The sequence below is a fragment of the Petromyzon marinus genome, chromosome 57, assembly GCF_048934315.1.
Source record: "Petromyzon marinus isolate PM22_M1 ecotype Great Lakes invasive population chromosome 57, UKy_Petmar_22M1.pri1.0, whole genome shotgun sequence".
Lineage (NCBI taxonomy): Eukaryota > Metazoa > Chordata > Hyperoartia > Petromyzontiformes > Petromyzontidae > Petromyzon > Petromyzon marinus.
This window is the reverse complement of record NC_133723.1, coordinates 7,754,271-7,769,196: the sequence shown is the minus strand read 5'-3', so window position 1 is coordinate 7,769,196 and position 14,926 is coordinate 7,754,271. Positions and strand designations below refer to the sequence as shown.

The 14,926-nt window shown below is 52.4% G+C and overlaps 1 protein-coding gene across 5 annotated transcripts; it reads left to right on the top strand.

The window, feature by feature from the left end:
* The first annotated feature begins 4,438 nt into the window (after window positions 1–4,438).
* Window positions 4,439–11,040, top strand: LOC116937828 (platelet glycoprotein Ib beta chain-like). 5 transcript variants are annotated; one of them, XM_076052736.1, is made up of 3 exons: window positions 4,439–4,541; window positions 8,352–9,046; window positions 9,405–11,040. In XM_076052736.1, coding segments are annotated over exons 1-2 (690 nt in total). In that variant the 5' UTR covers window positions 4,439–4,540; the 3' UTR covers window positions 9,041–9,046; window positions 9,405–11,040. The 5 variants fall into 5 exon arrangements, with proteins under 5 accessions (XP_075908851.1, XP_075908850.1, XP_075908849.1 ...); XM_076052735.1 differs by having other exon boundaries at window positions 9,401–11,040; XM_076052734.1 differs by having other exon boundaries at window positions 8,352–9,087.
* Window positions 11,041–14,926: the final 3,886 nt, after the last annotated feature.

Here is a 14,926-nt window from a genome sequence, read left to right as displayed (position 1 = left end):
TCGTCATGAATCAGCCATGATCAATCCACTGATGGATGAAGAATAATTTAAATTGGTAAAGTGGCGCTTAGTGGGAAGCAGCGAAATCAACAGAAACTGCTGGGTACACGGCCAAACCTGCATGATGGGAGTGAAGGTCAGTTTACTCACTCATTCATCCACTCACTCACCCACTCACCCACCCACTCCCTCACCCACCCATCCACTCACTAACTCACCCACCCACTCTTTCACTCAGTCGCTCTCTCGCTCGCTCGCTCGCCCACTCACTCACTCACTCACCCACCCACTCCGTCACCCATCCAGTCAACCACCCATCCACTAATCAACTCACCCACCCACTCACTCACGCGTTCACCCACCCACTTACCAATCCACTCACCCACCCACTCGCCCATCCACTCGCCCACTCACTCACCCACACGCCCAGAACCTGCAGGTTAAACGGCCCGAAATGTACGCGGGTGACAAAGGCCAGTCTAAAGAGGTTGATTTCTCAAGACGGATTTCTAAATGTATCTCACCATTCTCATCGCCGTGTTCGCAAAGGCGCAAAGCATCATCCTGCAGCCTGAGACCCCTGCACGCCTTGGCAATGGCCCCATCGACCCCCTGCACCAACCGGGACCCTTGACCCTCGGAGTCCTTCGACGGAGGGGATCCCAAGATCGCGGGCACCTCGTCGGGAGAGTCAAGCCCCAGACGGGTTCCTCCCGATATCCGCGGGGCGTTCGCTCGTCGATCGAACGCCCTCCCTCGTCCGCGTCGCCGCCGGCGTTCGGCTCGCGGCGCCGCGACGTCGATCATCCGCGCCGCTCGCGCGCAAACGGAACCTCGACGCAGCTCCGCGTGCACGCGCGTGCAGCACTTACTGTGCAGCACTTACTTCGCCTGGAATGGAACATTCTACAAACAAACTGAAGGCACCCCAATGGGTTCTCCCTTATCTCCGGTTGTAGCCAATTTTTTCATGGAAAAAATGTTTTAGACGGACGTCATCCAGGCATCCGCTCTACGCCCGTCCTTGTGGAATAAATAGATGGAGGACACGTTCGTCATCTGGCCACATGGCCGACCGGCTCTGAACCAATTCCTCAACCACATCAATTCCATGAACCCAGCAATCAAATTCACCATGGACGTAGAAAAGGATGGGATGCTACCTTTCTTGGATGTCCTAATCAAAAAGAGACCAGATGGCTCAATGAGCCATTCTGTCTACACGAAAGTAACCCATACTGACGCCTACCTAAAACCTGATTCCCACCACCATCCATCCCAGAAGAATTCCCTCATCAAAATGCTACATCGTAGAACTCAATGTATCTCTGACCATGAACACCTAACCAGTGAACTCAAACACGTACACCAAGCTCTCAAGGAGAATGGACATTCTGACTACACAATCCGCAAAAGCTATCACCCCAACCGTGAGGAAGGAGCCATCTGAGGATCTAATAAAAAAAACATCACCTTGCCATACATAGCAGGGGTAACCAAAACTACTTCCAAAATCATGAACAAACACAAGATCCATATCCGATTTAACACAGTACATAAAATTCGTGATCTGATCTCATCTGTCAAGGACAAGATTCCTGACATGCAATATCCCGGCGTCTACAAACTAAGCTGTATCTGCGGCAGCAGTTACATTGGGGAAACTAAGCGACATGTCTCGGACCATGTTGGTGAGCATAAGGCAGATTTGAAACACGGCAGGACCAATACTTCTGCCGTGGCTGATCATTACTTTAATGCGGCTGGCTCACGCGAAATTGATTTCTCTAAGACTATGGTACTTTGCAAGCCGGCTGGATATCAACAAAGATTTGTTCATGAAGCCATCCATATATACAGACACAATTTCAACCGAGATGATGGTTATTAACTCAGCAATCATTGGAAAGATGTCATCAACCACTTTGAGTCATGACTTGATTTGTGTTTTCTTGTCAACCTCCACCGTCAGCAGTGTGGGTGTGTGGAGCGAGGTGCAATGATTGACTGAAGGCCCTTTTGATGGAGACCCACTAACTGCTTAGTTATTTCCTACATTAGCATAGCTGCCCCGCCCATGCTGCTGACACACATGGGCTACATTAACATTAGCTGCCCCGCCCATGCTGCTGACACACTTGGGCTACATTAACATAAGCTGCCCCGCCCATGCTGCTGACACACTTGGGCTACATTAACATTAGCTGCCCCGCCCATGCTGCTGACACACTTGGGCCACATTAACTTTAGCTGCCCCGCCCATGCTGCTGACACACTTGGGCTACATTAACATTAGCTGCCCCGCCCATGCTGCTGACACACTTGGGCCACATTAACTTTAGCTGCCCCGCCCATGCTGCTGACACACTTGGGCTACATTAACATTAGCTGCCCCGCCCACGCTGCTGACACAGTTGGGCCACGCCCATCTCTAAACCTTTATAAACAGTTGTTTTTGTTTTTAATTTGAATTTTATTCCGGTTAGAACCAGGCTACGATCTGCATTATGACTCACAATGGTTTAATGACCATTGCTACAATCTAAATTATAGATTGCCAGTACACTCACCAAACTTAATAACCAGGCAACAGTCTACATTAGTGGTTTTATTTTATTTTAATATTTTCATTCACTTTATAATTATTATTTTTAAAAATCTACGTGACTTTACCGAAAGAACGAAAAAATATGAATTCCTGCAGTCACGAAAGTTTCAAGCCAAAAAATAATAAAACATAGTTTAGTTTTAAAAAGTGAAGTCTGCAGAGACCATAGACTCACACAGAGACCCACATACTCACACAGTGAGCCAAAGACGCACACAGTCACCCATGAACTCAGATAGAGACCAAAAGACTCACCACGACCCATACACTTACACAGAGACCCACAGACTCACACATAGACCCATAGACTCACACAGCACGCAGTGGCTCATAGACTCACACAGAGACTCATTAATTCACAGAGAGACCCATAGACTCACATGAGGACCATTAGACTCACACAGCACGCAGTGGCTCATAGACGCACACAGAGACTCATTAATTCACAGAGAGACCCATAGACTCACACGGATACCCATAGACTCACACAGCACGCAGCGGCTCATAGACTCACACAGAGACTCATGAACTCACAGCGAGACCCATAGCCTCACACGGAGATCCATAGACCCACACAGCACGCAGTGGCTCATAGACTCACACAGAGACTCATTAATTCACAGAGAGACCCATAGGCTCACACGTAGACCCATAGACTCACACAGCACGCAGTGGCTCATAGACTCACACAGACACTCATGAACCCACAGAGAGACCCATAGACTCACACGGAGACCCATAGACTCACACAGCACGCAGTGGCTCATAGACTCACACAGAGACTCATTAACTCACAGAGAGACCATAGCCTCACACGGAGACCCATAGACTCACACAGCACGCAGTGGCTCATAGACTCACACAGAGACTCATTAATTCACAGAGAGACCCATAGCCTCACACGGAGACCCATAGACTCACACAGCACGCAGTGGCTCATAGACTCACACAGAGACTCATGAACTCACAGAGAGCCCCATAGACTCACACAGAGATCCATAAACTCCCAGAGAAACCCATAGCCTCACACGGAGACCCATAGACTCACACAGCACGCAGTGGCTCATTGACTCACAATGAGACTCATTTATACACAGCGAGACCCATAGCCTCACACGGAGACCAATAGACTCACACAGCACGCAGTGGCTCATAGACTCACACAGAGAGTCATGAACTCACAGAGAGACCCATAGACTCACACGGAGACCCATAGACTCACACAGCACGTAGTGGCTCATAGACTCACACAGAGTGTCATGAACTCACAGAGAGACCCATAGACTCCCATGGAGACCCATAGACTCCCACGGAGACCCATGGACCTACCTAAACAGTATCCCAGCACTCCAACGCCTCTCTCGATGACCCTAGCCCAGACATGGGCAAAGTACGGCCCCCGGGCCGTATACGGCCCGTTGGGCTTTTTTATCCGGCCCGCCGAACTTGTCCAAATATTATTATTATTATTAAATTAAATTTTACCTTTCTCCTGTAATGCCCCCATTTCCCCATTAGATGGCGCACTTTGACCGGCAGTGTGATGTATAGGCCCTATTGTTCGTGCAATTTGTGAAATTGCCTCGCAAATAAATGCTTTGCTACCTGTTAAAGGCCAAATCCTTTCACGTAATGATTTTTAACACGTCATTTATATTTAGTTCACACAAACACTCCATCCATCTGGTTCCTGGCCCGGCCTCTCTGTCAAATTTTAGAACCCATTGTGGCCCGCGAGTCAAAAAATTTGCCCACTCCTGCCCTAGCCCTCCCACATCCTGCACCCATGCAACGGTGCCGAGCGCCACATGCAAACGTCCATCACTTCTTCCTCTTTTCTTCGCGAGCCCGAGTTAAAAACGGGGAACTTGGTCTCTAAAATTATCACTTGAGTCCCTCGCCTGCGCTTATCCGACATCTGCCGAGGCCACAAGTAAGCGCGGCCTGCGAGTGTTCACTCGCGCCCTGTGAACGTCGCGATGATTGCCACAGGCGGGTGTGAATGATTTATCGTTGTTGTTGTTGTTGTTGCTGTTGATGTTGTTATTATTGCGCAATGACTCGATGCACAGTGACCGGTTGCAATACTTGATTTGGGAACTTTCGTGACTGTAGGAATCCATACTCTTCGATTCTTTACTCTTTGGTTCTATTCGGTAAAGTCACCACGTAGGTAGAAAATAAAACAACAAAAAATCACGACGTTTCGGCCACAACACAAGCGGCCTTCTTCAGGTGATGGAACAGAACTGTCGGGACGACAGCGCCTACAATGACGCGGTTCTTTCCCCACCTGATGACGGACCCTTGGTGTTGCGCCCGAAACGTCGTGATTTATTTTATTTTATACCTACGTGACGTTGCCCAAAGGACCAAAGGGCATGGTTGCAATACGATAACTGTGCATAATGAAGGGGTTTTTTTTTTTTTGGGGGGGGGGGGGATGTTAGATCGCGTAAGCCTAAATGTGTCGTAACCCCCCACCACCCGACACAGCCAGTGAAGTTTGTCACGTGAACAACGCGTGCCAATTAGTGTACTGCCTCAACCCACCGGTGTGTCGGAGAGTGAATGTGCTCAGATTCATCTTCTTTGGTTCTTTCGGTAAAGTCACGTGACTTTACCGAAAGAACCAAAGAAGATGAATCCTTGCAGTCACGAAAGCTTTAAATCGAAATTTGTACTCAGATTGTAAATGTTGTGGAATTACTCTTCCACACACCTGTGGGCTGCAGTAGTAAACTAATTGGCCGCGTCGGGTGGTGGAGGGTTACGACACATTTATACTTCGGCGATCTAACTAAAAAAAACCTTTATCATGAAGAAGAACGGTCGCGAACGCCCATGCTACGTGTTGAACTGGCGATAACTGTAATATATATTGTAATATTCAATGTCGCTCTTGCAAAATGAGACTGTCCTGTTTCTCTTGAGATACTTGCATTCGATGCGAGATAGTGGTGGGCTTGCGGGAGGCCTTCATCCAGCAGTGGATCGACCATGGCTGGTGATGCATTTCGACTTTCACGTCACTCTTTGCAAAGGGGACTTCCGTGGCCTCGTGGAGTCGCTGGAGGCGCTTTACATTCCAGGAGAGATGGGCTGCGCCTTTAAAGGGGCCTTCTTCCAGCAGTGGCTCGACCATGGCTAATGGTGATGACGATGATGATGATGCGCTTACCGGGGAGTGAAACACAGCATCGCGTCAGTCTGCCAGAAACAAATAAAAGCCAAGCTCCGTGCTTTCCTCTCGATGGAAGTTTATTTTTTTTTTATTGTGGGCGGCATTGCTTTAACGCCAAGCAAGCTCTGGAGCGGGTTTGAACATCCAGTGTCTCGTCAACAATCACGCTTGCCGAGACCAATGCTTGTGCACCGACGGATGTCATTGCATCGAGGCACGGACCCCCACCCGTTACGATCTCGGTAGGGCGGTTCCAAGTTAAACAACACCGCGGTGGCTATGAGATGTTAACTACCTCGCCTGGTATGCAGGAGGGCGTGGGTTCGATCCCGACCCTGAGGATGCCTGATGTTGTATATTTGGAGCTTGCGGTGTCTCTCATCATCATGATCACGGTGGCTAGGAGATGTTAACTACCTCGTCTGGTATGCAGGAGGTCGTGCGTTCGATCCCGATCTCGACCCTGACGATGCCTACTGCTGTATATTTGGAGTATGCGTGTCTCTCTCTCTCTTTCATCATCAGCGCGGTGGCTAGGAGATGTCAACATCGCCACGCGTTTAGAATATTTGGCGGCCGGTATAAATGTCCACGTGCTAGTGGTGATGATGATGATGATGAGCCGTCACACTTCGCTGAACTATTATTTTTGATAGCCGGGTCGCTTCAGAAAAAGATCGAAACAGCTCAGTGGGCCTTGCCTGGTAAAATAAAAAAAGAATGTGCTTTATAACTTTAGTAAATAATTATATACTTAAAAAAATTACTCTAACTTCCCATCAAGTGGACTGGGCACTCCATGTGATGATGATGATAAGCGGCCACAATTCGTTGAGCTATCATTTGTGATACAGAGCAGCTCGCTGTAAAAAAAAGTTTAGTTCAGTTTAGTTTCAAAATTAAATCATTCTAAATCATCGTGAGCGGCCGTCCCTCGCTGAAGATTACGGCCAGGTGAGTGGAAAGAAGATTACCGACTCCCCTGCCTGCCTGCCTGGGTCTGTACATCTGTGAAAACGAGATGTGGAGCTCATCGGATTCCTTCAGTACAAATACAATGAGTCTGATTCTGTACAAAAGCACCGTAGTTCAACATCGTACATAAAATATTCTGCGTAGGTTGATGATGCTGTCACCACAGCGGTGTGATGAATGGTCAGAAAGCCAGACATGCAATCCAGATAAGTTTATTTTTTTGTGTGTGTTATATACAATTGCAATATAATTATTAGGATTGATGTTTCTGTAACTTTAACAATTATTAGTCTTGGTTCTTTCGGTAAAGTCACCACGTAGAAGGGAATTAATAAAATAATAAAAATCAAACAATACAATTCTCACGACGTTTCGATTACAACACAAGCAATCATCATTACCGAAAGAACCAAGAATATGAATCCCTGCAGTCACGAAAGCTTCCAAACGAAATTTAACAATTATTGTACCATGATCAGTGCAAACATTTTAATCTGCCCGAAACAACTTCTGCTCCCGTACTTGGAATTTACGATTAAATCATCGATTTATGTTTGTGCAACGCATTATTTTTGATTTCCCATGAGACGACTTCGAGCTATGTTTGCTTCATCTCACTTGCTGTGCTTCATTTCCTTAGCTTTTGTAACTTTGTGACTTCCGTTTCTCTTGCGAATGAGACTCCTCTATCGCGGTGTCTCGGGCTCACAGCCTGGTCAAAGAAAGTTAACTCGAGACTTGAACTCTCTCACTCATCACCTCGCCATCTCACTCGCCCACCAACTCATTCACCCACTAAATCACGCACTCATTCACCCACTCATTTACCAAATCACTCATTCAGTCACCCACTCAATCACCCAGTTATTCGTTTACTCACTCGCAAATTCACCCACTCATTCGCCGATTCAATCACCCAGTCACTCATCCACCCACTCCGTCATTCACTCACTCATTCACCCACTCAATCATTCACTTACTCATTCACCGAGCCACCCATTCACCCATCCACTCGCTAACTCATTCACCCATCCGTTCGCTCACTCGTTCACCCACTCAATCACCCAGTCAATCGTTCACCCACTCGCTCATTCACTCACTCGCTCATTCTATCGTTCATTTGCCCATTCAATGTACCCAGTCACTCATTCACCCACTCGCTCATTCACTTACTCATTCACCCACTCACTCGTTCACCCACTCTTAAACAATGACACTCCTATAGGAATAGGTTTTACTGGCACAAAAACTGACACCTTTATTCAAGGCATCATGTTTGCAATAACCACAACACAAGCAGTCAAAATGCAAACAAAAAAGACAACTTTTTGGTTTGCAAACATGATGCCTTGAATAAAGGTGTCAGTTTTTGTGCCAGTTAAAAAAAGGTTAAACCTATTCCTATATCTTGTTACTGGCAAAGGAGGTCTCATAATGACACTCCTGTTTCGCTCTCTCGACCGACGTCTCACTCCGGTCACCCCACAACAACAACACAAACACAACAACAACAACACCCCCACCCCCTCCCCTCCCCCACGAAGCGCAACCCGACTCCCCCCGCGTGCTGTGCCCGCCTGACAGTGCCCGCTCGACGCCTCCTCCTCCACCACCACCACCACCTCCTCCACCTCCTCCTCCCGCCCCTGCTCATCACCTCCCTGGGCGCGAGCCCCTGCCCGAGGCCGTGCCAGTGCGAGGGCACCGCGGTGCGTTGCGACGGCCGCAACTTGAGCGCCTTCCCGCACGACATCCCCCGAGACGCCACCGCGGTCCTCCTGCACGACAACAACATCGCTCGCGTGCCCGAGGGGGCCCTCGAGGCGCTGCCCAGGCTGCGCGCCATCACGCTGCACGGCAATCCGCTGCTCTGCGACTGCGGCGTTGCCTACCTGCACGCGTGGCTGCGTCAAAACCTGGGCACGGGCGCGGGTGGCGGCGAGGAGGGCTCTAGGTCACGACTCAACGTGCGGTGCGCCGGACCGCCGGCGCTGTGCGGCCGCAGGATCGCGCTCCTCTCGTACCGCGAGGCGTGGGGCTCTTGCGAGCGCGGCTGCTTTTGGCTGAGCGCGTCGCAGGCGGCCCTCTACGTGTTCGGCCTCGCCCACGCGTCGCTCGCCCTCTTGCTCGCCGGCTTCGCGTGCCTCGGGAGCCGCGCGCGCGCCGACGAGCTCCGGGAGGAGGCCGAGTACGAGGACATCGCGCGCGCCGTGGACGCCGAGTACGAGATCATCGGCGGCGGCGGCGGTGGCGGGAGGGCCGCCTCACGCTGAAAAGGGGTGCGGCGGAAAACGTCGCGAACTCGGCATCGAGATTCGCGGTTCGCTTGCCTACGCCGCCACCCACCCACCCACCAACCCACCCACCAACTCACCCACCCAACCACCCACCACCAACATACCAACCCACCCACCCACCACCAACATACCAACCCACCCACCAACCCACCCACCCACCAACCCACTAACCCACTAACCCACCCACCCACCGACCCACCAACCCACCCACCCACCGACCCACCAACCCACCCACCCACCAACCCCCTCCACCATCACCCCTACCCCCCCACCATCACCTCCACCATCACCCCCCCCCTCCCCACTACGTCCCAACTATCGCTCTCTTTCCATCAGCCAGGGCGCTCCCTCGTCGCTCCGTCACCGCGTCTGCCGCGCTTTGCCGTCCCCACGGATCCCTCGCAGCGACTCCTCCGTCCCCGATCGGTGTGGGCCGTCGTCCTCCGCTCTCACGCACCGCGTCCAGACGCCGTACACGTCGCAGCTCACGGCAACAACTCCACTTGCTCTACTGCCTCTCTCTCTCTCTCTGTCTGAGTGAGCCAGACTACGGCTCACCGCTCCCCCTCTCTCTCTGTCTGAGCGAGCCAGACTACGGCTCACCGCTCCCCCTCTCCCTCTACTGCCTCTCTCTCTCTGTGAGCGAGACAGACTACGGCTCACCGCTCCCCCTCTCTCTCTCTGTCTGAGCGAGCCAGACTACGGCTCACCGCTCCCCTCTACTGCCTCTCTCTGTCTGAGTGAGCCAGACTACGGCTCACCGCTCCCCTTCTCTCTCTGTCTGAGCGAGCCAGACTACGGCTCACCGCTCCCCTCTACTGCCTCTCTCTGTCTGAGTGAGCCAGACTACGGCTCACCGCTCCCCTTCTCTCTCTGTCTGAGTGAGCCAGACTACGGCTCACCGCTCCCCTCTACTGCCTCTCTCTGTCTGAGTGAGCCAGACTACGGCTCACCGCTCCCCCTCTCCCTCTACTGCCTCTCTCTCTCTGTGAGCGAGCCTGACTACGGCTCACCGCTCCCTCCCCCTCCTCGACGCCCACTGACGACGTCGGAGTTTCACAACAACAACTGGCTGCGCTGATCCACCAACCCCTCGCTGCTGCTGCCGCTGCTGCCACTGATGCCGGATGACAGGCGGCCACGCGCAGCGCAGCTCCTACTGCCGCCTCTACCGGCCGATGGAGAGCGAGCGTCTCCTTCTCGAAGGATGGCTAGAAACAGCTAACTTTTTGTTGAGAGAGTCGGTTCGTCGTCGTGCGGCTCAGTGAGTGTGTCTGTGTGTGTGTGTTTGTATTCTCCGAATCCGGTCCCGTGATCTCCCCTAGGTCGGGTTGAGTCCGTGCGTCAACGTGCGGCTGTGTGAGTGTGTGCGTGTAGGGGGGGGGGGGCACAGGTGGTGCATCAGCCACAGCCATCTTAGTCAGTCGACCCGTGGCACCTGCTGGGTCTGCCCCGTGACCTCCCGCCAGCGGGCTCTCGACACTTCACGTGGCCTCAACGTGCACCTAGCCTGGCACAAGCGCCGTGGTGACGTCACCGCCACCTCGCGGCGAATGGCGTTTTTTGTTGTTGTGTTTGTAATCTCGATCCTGAGATCTCCCCTAGGTCGGGTTGAATCCGTTCGCCAACTTGTGGATGTGTGAGTGTGTGTGTGTTTATATTCTCTGAATTCGGTCCTGGGACCTCCCCTAGGTCGACTCAGCCTCAAATAAGTACCTCGTGAGGTGCGTACTAAACATCTCCAGTAGGGAGACAAAGGCGGCCGGGCGTGGTGTTGGCCACCCACCCCCTGGTGTGCCGTGCCTGCCTTCATAGGCTACTAGTCGCTAACAGCACTTGCCCCAACAGCGTGTTAAGGCTACACAGGGGGAGGGGGGGGGGATATTTGTCTCTGTAATCTCTATCCCGGTGATCTTTGTCTTGTAATCTCCGCAAAGATGTTCAGATTGTTGAATAATAAAGACGATAAAAATGGCTGAGATTGGTTATGCTCCTTGATTCTCAATTCACGGGATCGGTTCCCCCCTGCGAAGGCAGAGATCAAGAGCTGTCACCACCTCGAACTCTTCACTGCTTCACGTGCTCTCTCCTCTCCGCCCAGATCCCAGTCTCTCACCATCACCTCTGACAGGTACTCTCATGGACTCATAGATCTGTCCTCACAGTCTCTCACCGTCCCCTCTGGCAGAGACTCACATGGACCCATAGATCTGTCCTCACCATCTCTCACAGTCCCCTCTGACAGAGACTCACATGGACCCATAGATCTGTCCTCACAATCTCTTACAGTCCCCTCTGACAGAGACTCACATGGACCCATAAATCTGTCCTCACAATCTCTTACAGTCCCCTCTGACAGAGACTCACATGGACCCATAGATCTGTTCTCAGTCTCTCACCATCCCCTGTGACAGAGACTCACATGGGCCCATAGATCTGACTTCAGTCTCTCACCATCCCCTCTGACAGAGACTCACATGGACCCATAGATCTGACTTCAGGCTCTCACCATCCCCTCTGACAGAGACTCACATGGACCCATAGATCTGTCCTCAATCTCTCACCATCCCCTCTGACAGAGACTCACATGGACCCATAGATCTGTCCTCACAGTCTCTCACCACCCCCTCTGACAGAGACTCTCATGGACCCATAGATCTGTCCTCAATCTCTCACCATCCCCTCTGACAGAGACTCACATGGACCCATAGATCTGTCCTTAGTCCCTCACCATCCCCTCTGACAGAGACTCACATGGACCCATAGATCTGTCCTCAAACTCTCACCATCCCCTCTGACAGAGACTCTCATGGACCCATAGATCTGTCCTCAGACTCTCACCATCCCCTCTGACAGAGACTCTCATGGACCCATAGATCTGTCCTCAATCTCTCACCATCCCCTCTGACAGAGACTCACATGGACCCATAGATCTGTTCTCAGTCTCTCACCATCCCCTCTGACAGAGACTCACATGGACCCATAGATCTGTCCTCACAATCTCTTACAGTCCCCTCTGACAGAGACTCACATGGACCCATAGATCTGTTCTCAGTCTCTCACCACCCCCTCTGACAGAGACTCACATGGACCCATAGATCCGTCCTCAAAGTCTCTCATCGTCCCCTCTGACAGACACTCACATATAGACTCATACGCACACACAGAGAGAGAGATAGAGAGACGTAGACTCACGTGGAGATCTACCAATCATATAGGAACTTGTAGACTCACACACAGAGCCACAGACTAGTTCCAGAGACCCGCTAGGGTCTGTCCAGAGAGTCACCCACAACCGTCTCAAACGACAGCCCCCCTAAGCCCCTGGAAGCGTGGCTAAGGGGGGCACAACTGGTCCACACTGGCCAGTCGCCTCGGGAGAGTTGGGAGGTACCCACACTCTAACCCACCACCTTGCCGATTTACCGTGATGTACACGTGGTGTCCACCACGTGGTGTACACGTGGGGGGGAAGGAAGGAAGGAAGGGGGGGGGTAATCACTCCAATCACTCGCCCATCCACTCACCCACCAACTCACTCACTCCACCCACTGCAACGCCGGGGGAGATGGAGTCGAACCGTCGGGACCCCTCCTGGGTTGAAATTTCCAGCGACGCTGCTCGCTGTAGTCACCACGGCGGCGGGGTGGTGAGAGGGGGGGAGCGTCCATGAGCGACTGTGTGAAGATCCAAAAAAAAGAACGACGTGGTGCGTTTGTCAACAACAACAAACAACAACAACAAACAACAACAATTCGCTTCGACGTTAACGCCTCAAGGCTGACGTGGGGGGGGGGAGGGGGGGGGGGTGACGCAGCTGCTGTGGGGGGGGGGGGGGAGCGCACGATTTGGTAGCCGCTTCGAACCCGGCGACCCGAGTTCGATTCTGGCTCACGGTCAACCAAACACAGGGTGACGATTGCCTGAACCGGTCACGGGGGGCTCCTCCCCCTAGGTCTACTCGGCGTCAAAATGAGTAAACTGGTGCGGTGTGTGTGTGCGCAAACATCGCCACTGGAGAGACAAAGGCGGTCGGGCGTGGTGCTGGTCATCCACCCCCTTTGCGTGCCGTGCCGGCCTTCATAGGCACCACTCGCTGAACAGCACTTTCCCCAAAAAGTCTGGAGAGGCTACACGGGGGATATTTGTCTCTGTGTCTTTGCGATACCGATTAACCAAGGGGCGACCCGCCCCATGAAATCGAACGGCGAACCTCTCTGCGCGCTACCGCCGACGGCCGCTGGTTTTGTCGCAGCCCTGGAAATTGTGACCGGCAAAAAAGCGAGGCTCCGTTACCTGCACGTGGGGGGGGGGGGGAGGTGCACGGGACGTCTCTAACAACGTTGAGACGAGACGGGGGGGAGGGAGCGAGGGAGGGAGCGAGGGAGGGAGCCCTCCGCGGCCACCTCAAGCGAAGATGAATTATTGGTATCTCCACACAGATGGTGGGAGAGGGCATCATCCATCAACTCTGCGATGGAGCTGGTCAGAGGGAACCGTTTGCGTCCATCACGAGTCATTGGTTGCGTCCGCACGCTCAATGTCAACGCGCTCTTCCATTTACCGCCTTGTCCCCATCGGAAAGGGGCTCCCGAAAGTAATACCCACCTACTGCATCAACCACCACCATCATCCCATCATCACCGTGATGACGCCATCGCCGTGATGACGCCATCACAGTGATGACGCCATCACAGTCGTGTGACGCCATCACAGTGGTGTGACGCCATCACAGTGATGTGACGACATTACAGTGACGTGACGACATCACAGTGGTGTGACGACATCACAGTAACGTGACGACACCACAGTGGTGTGACGACATCACAGTGGTGTGACGACATCACAGTGACGTGACGACATCACAGTGGTGTGACGACATCACAGTGGTGTGACGACATCACAGTGACGTGACGACATCACAGTGACGTGACGACATCACAGTGACGTGACGACATCACAGTGACGTGACGACACCACAGTGGTGTGACGACATCACAGTGGTGTGACATCACAGCGGTGTGACGACATCACAGCGGTGTGACGACATCACAGCGATGTGATGCGATCAAAACGTCGTGATATTTGTATTATTTTTATTCACTTTATCTTTGTTATTTTATTGTTATAATTGTTTTTTTCTATCTACGCGACTTTACCGGAAGAACCATAGAATATGAATTCCTGCAAGTCACGAAAGCTTTTAAGTCAACATAAATAGGCGACGTTTGCGGCAATGGCCCTTCTTTCATCTCGCCCAGAGATGATGACCACGCAGGCCCTACACGATTACACAGAGAAACGGGTGGGTAATATGTACGCTGAAATTTAAATTCCTCGTATGTGTGCATCCGATTACCACGATGTGGCTACGCACGCTGCAAAATAAGATCAACAAATAGATACAAACAACATGCTTGTGTCCATTCGACAACAACCGCCATTCGCCACTACGTGGCGGTGACGTCGGTGCTTGTGCCAGGCTATGTGCACCTTGAGGCCACGTGAAGTGTCAAACGCCCGCTGGCAGGAGGTCACGGGACAGACCCAGGTGCCACGGGTCGACTGACTTAGGTGACTAGCTGATGCACCACCTGTGCCCCCTACTGTGCCAACTTGCTGTGCTTTAGCCACCCGGCGCTCGGCTCGTTGTTGTGAGCGTCGCTCCTCCGCCCTCCGTTGTTGTTGGAGGGCGACTACCTCCAACTGCCCAGTAGCAGCGTCCTTCACGAGCCTCCTCCACAGAGGCCGATCTTGGCACCGTTGGTACCGGTCATTGGAAGTCCACTCAGCTCCACGTCCTTCTGTACCACATCACTCCATCTCTTCTCTAGCCCGTGCCACGCCCGTTTAGCCCCCTCA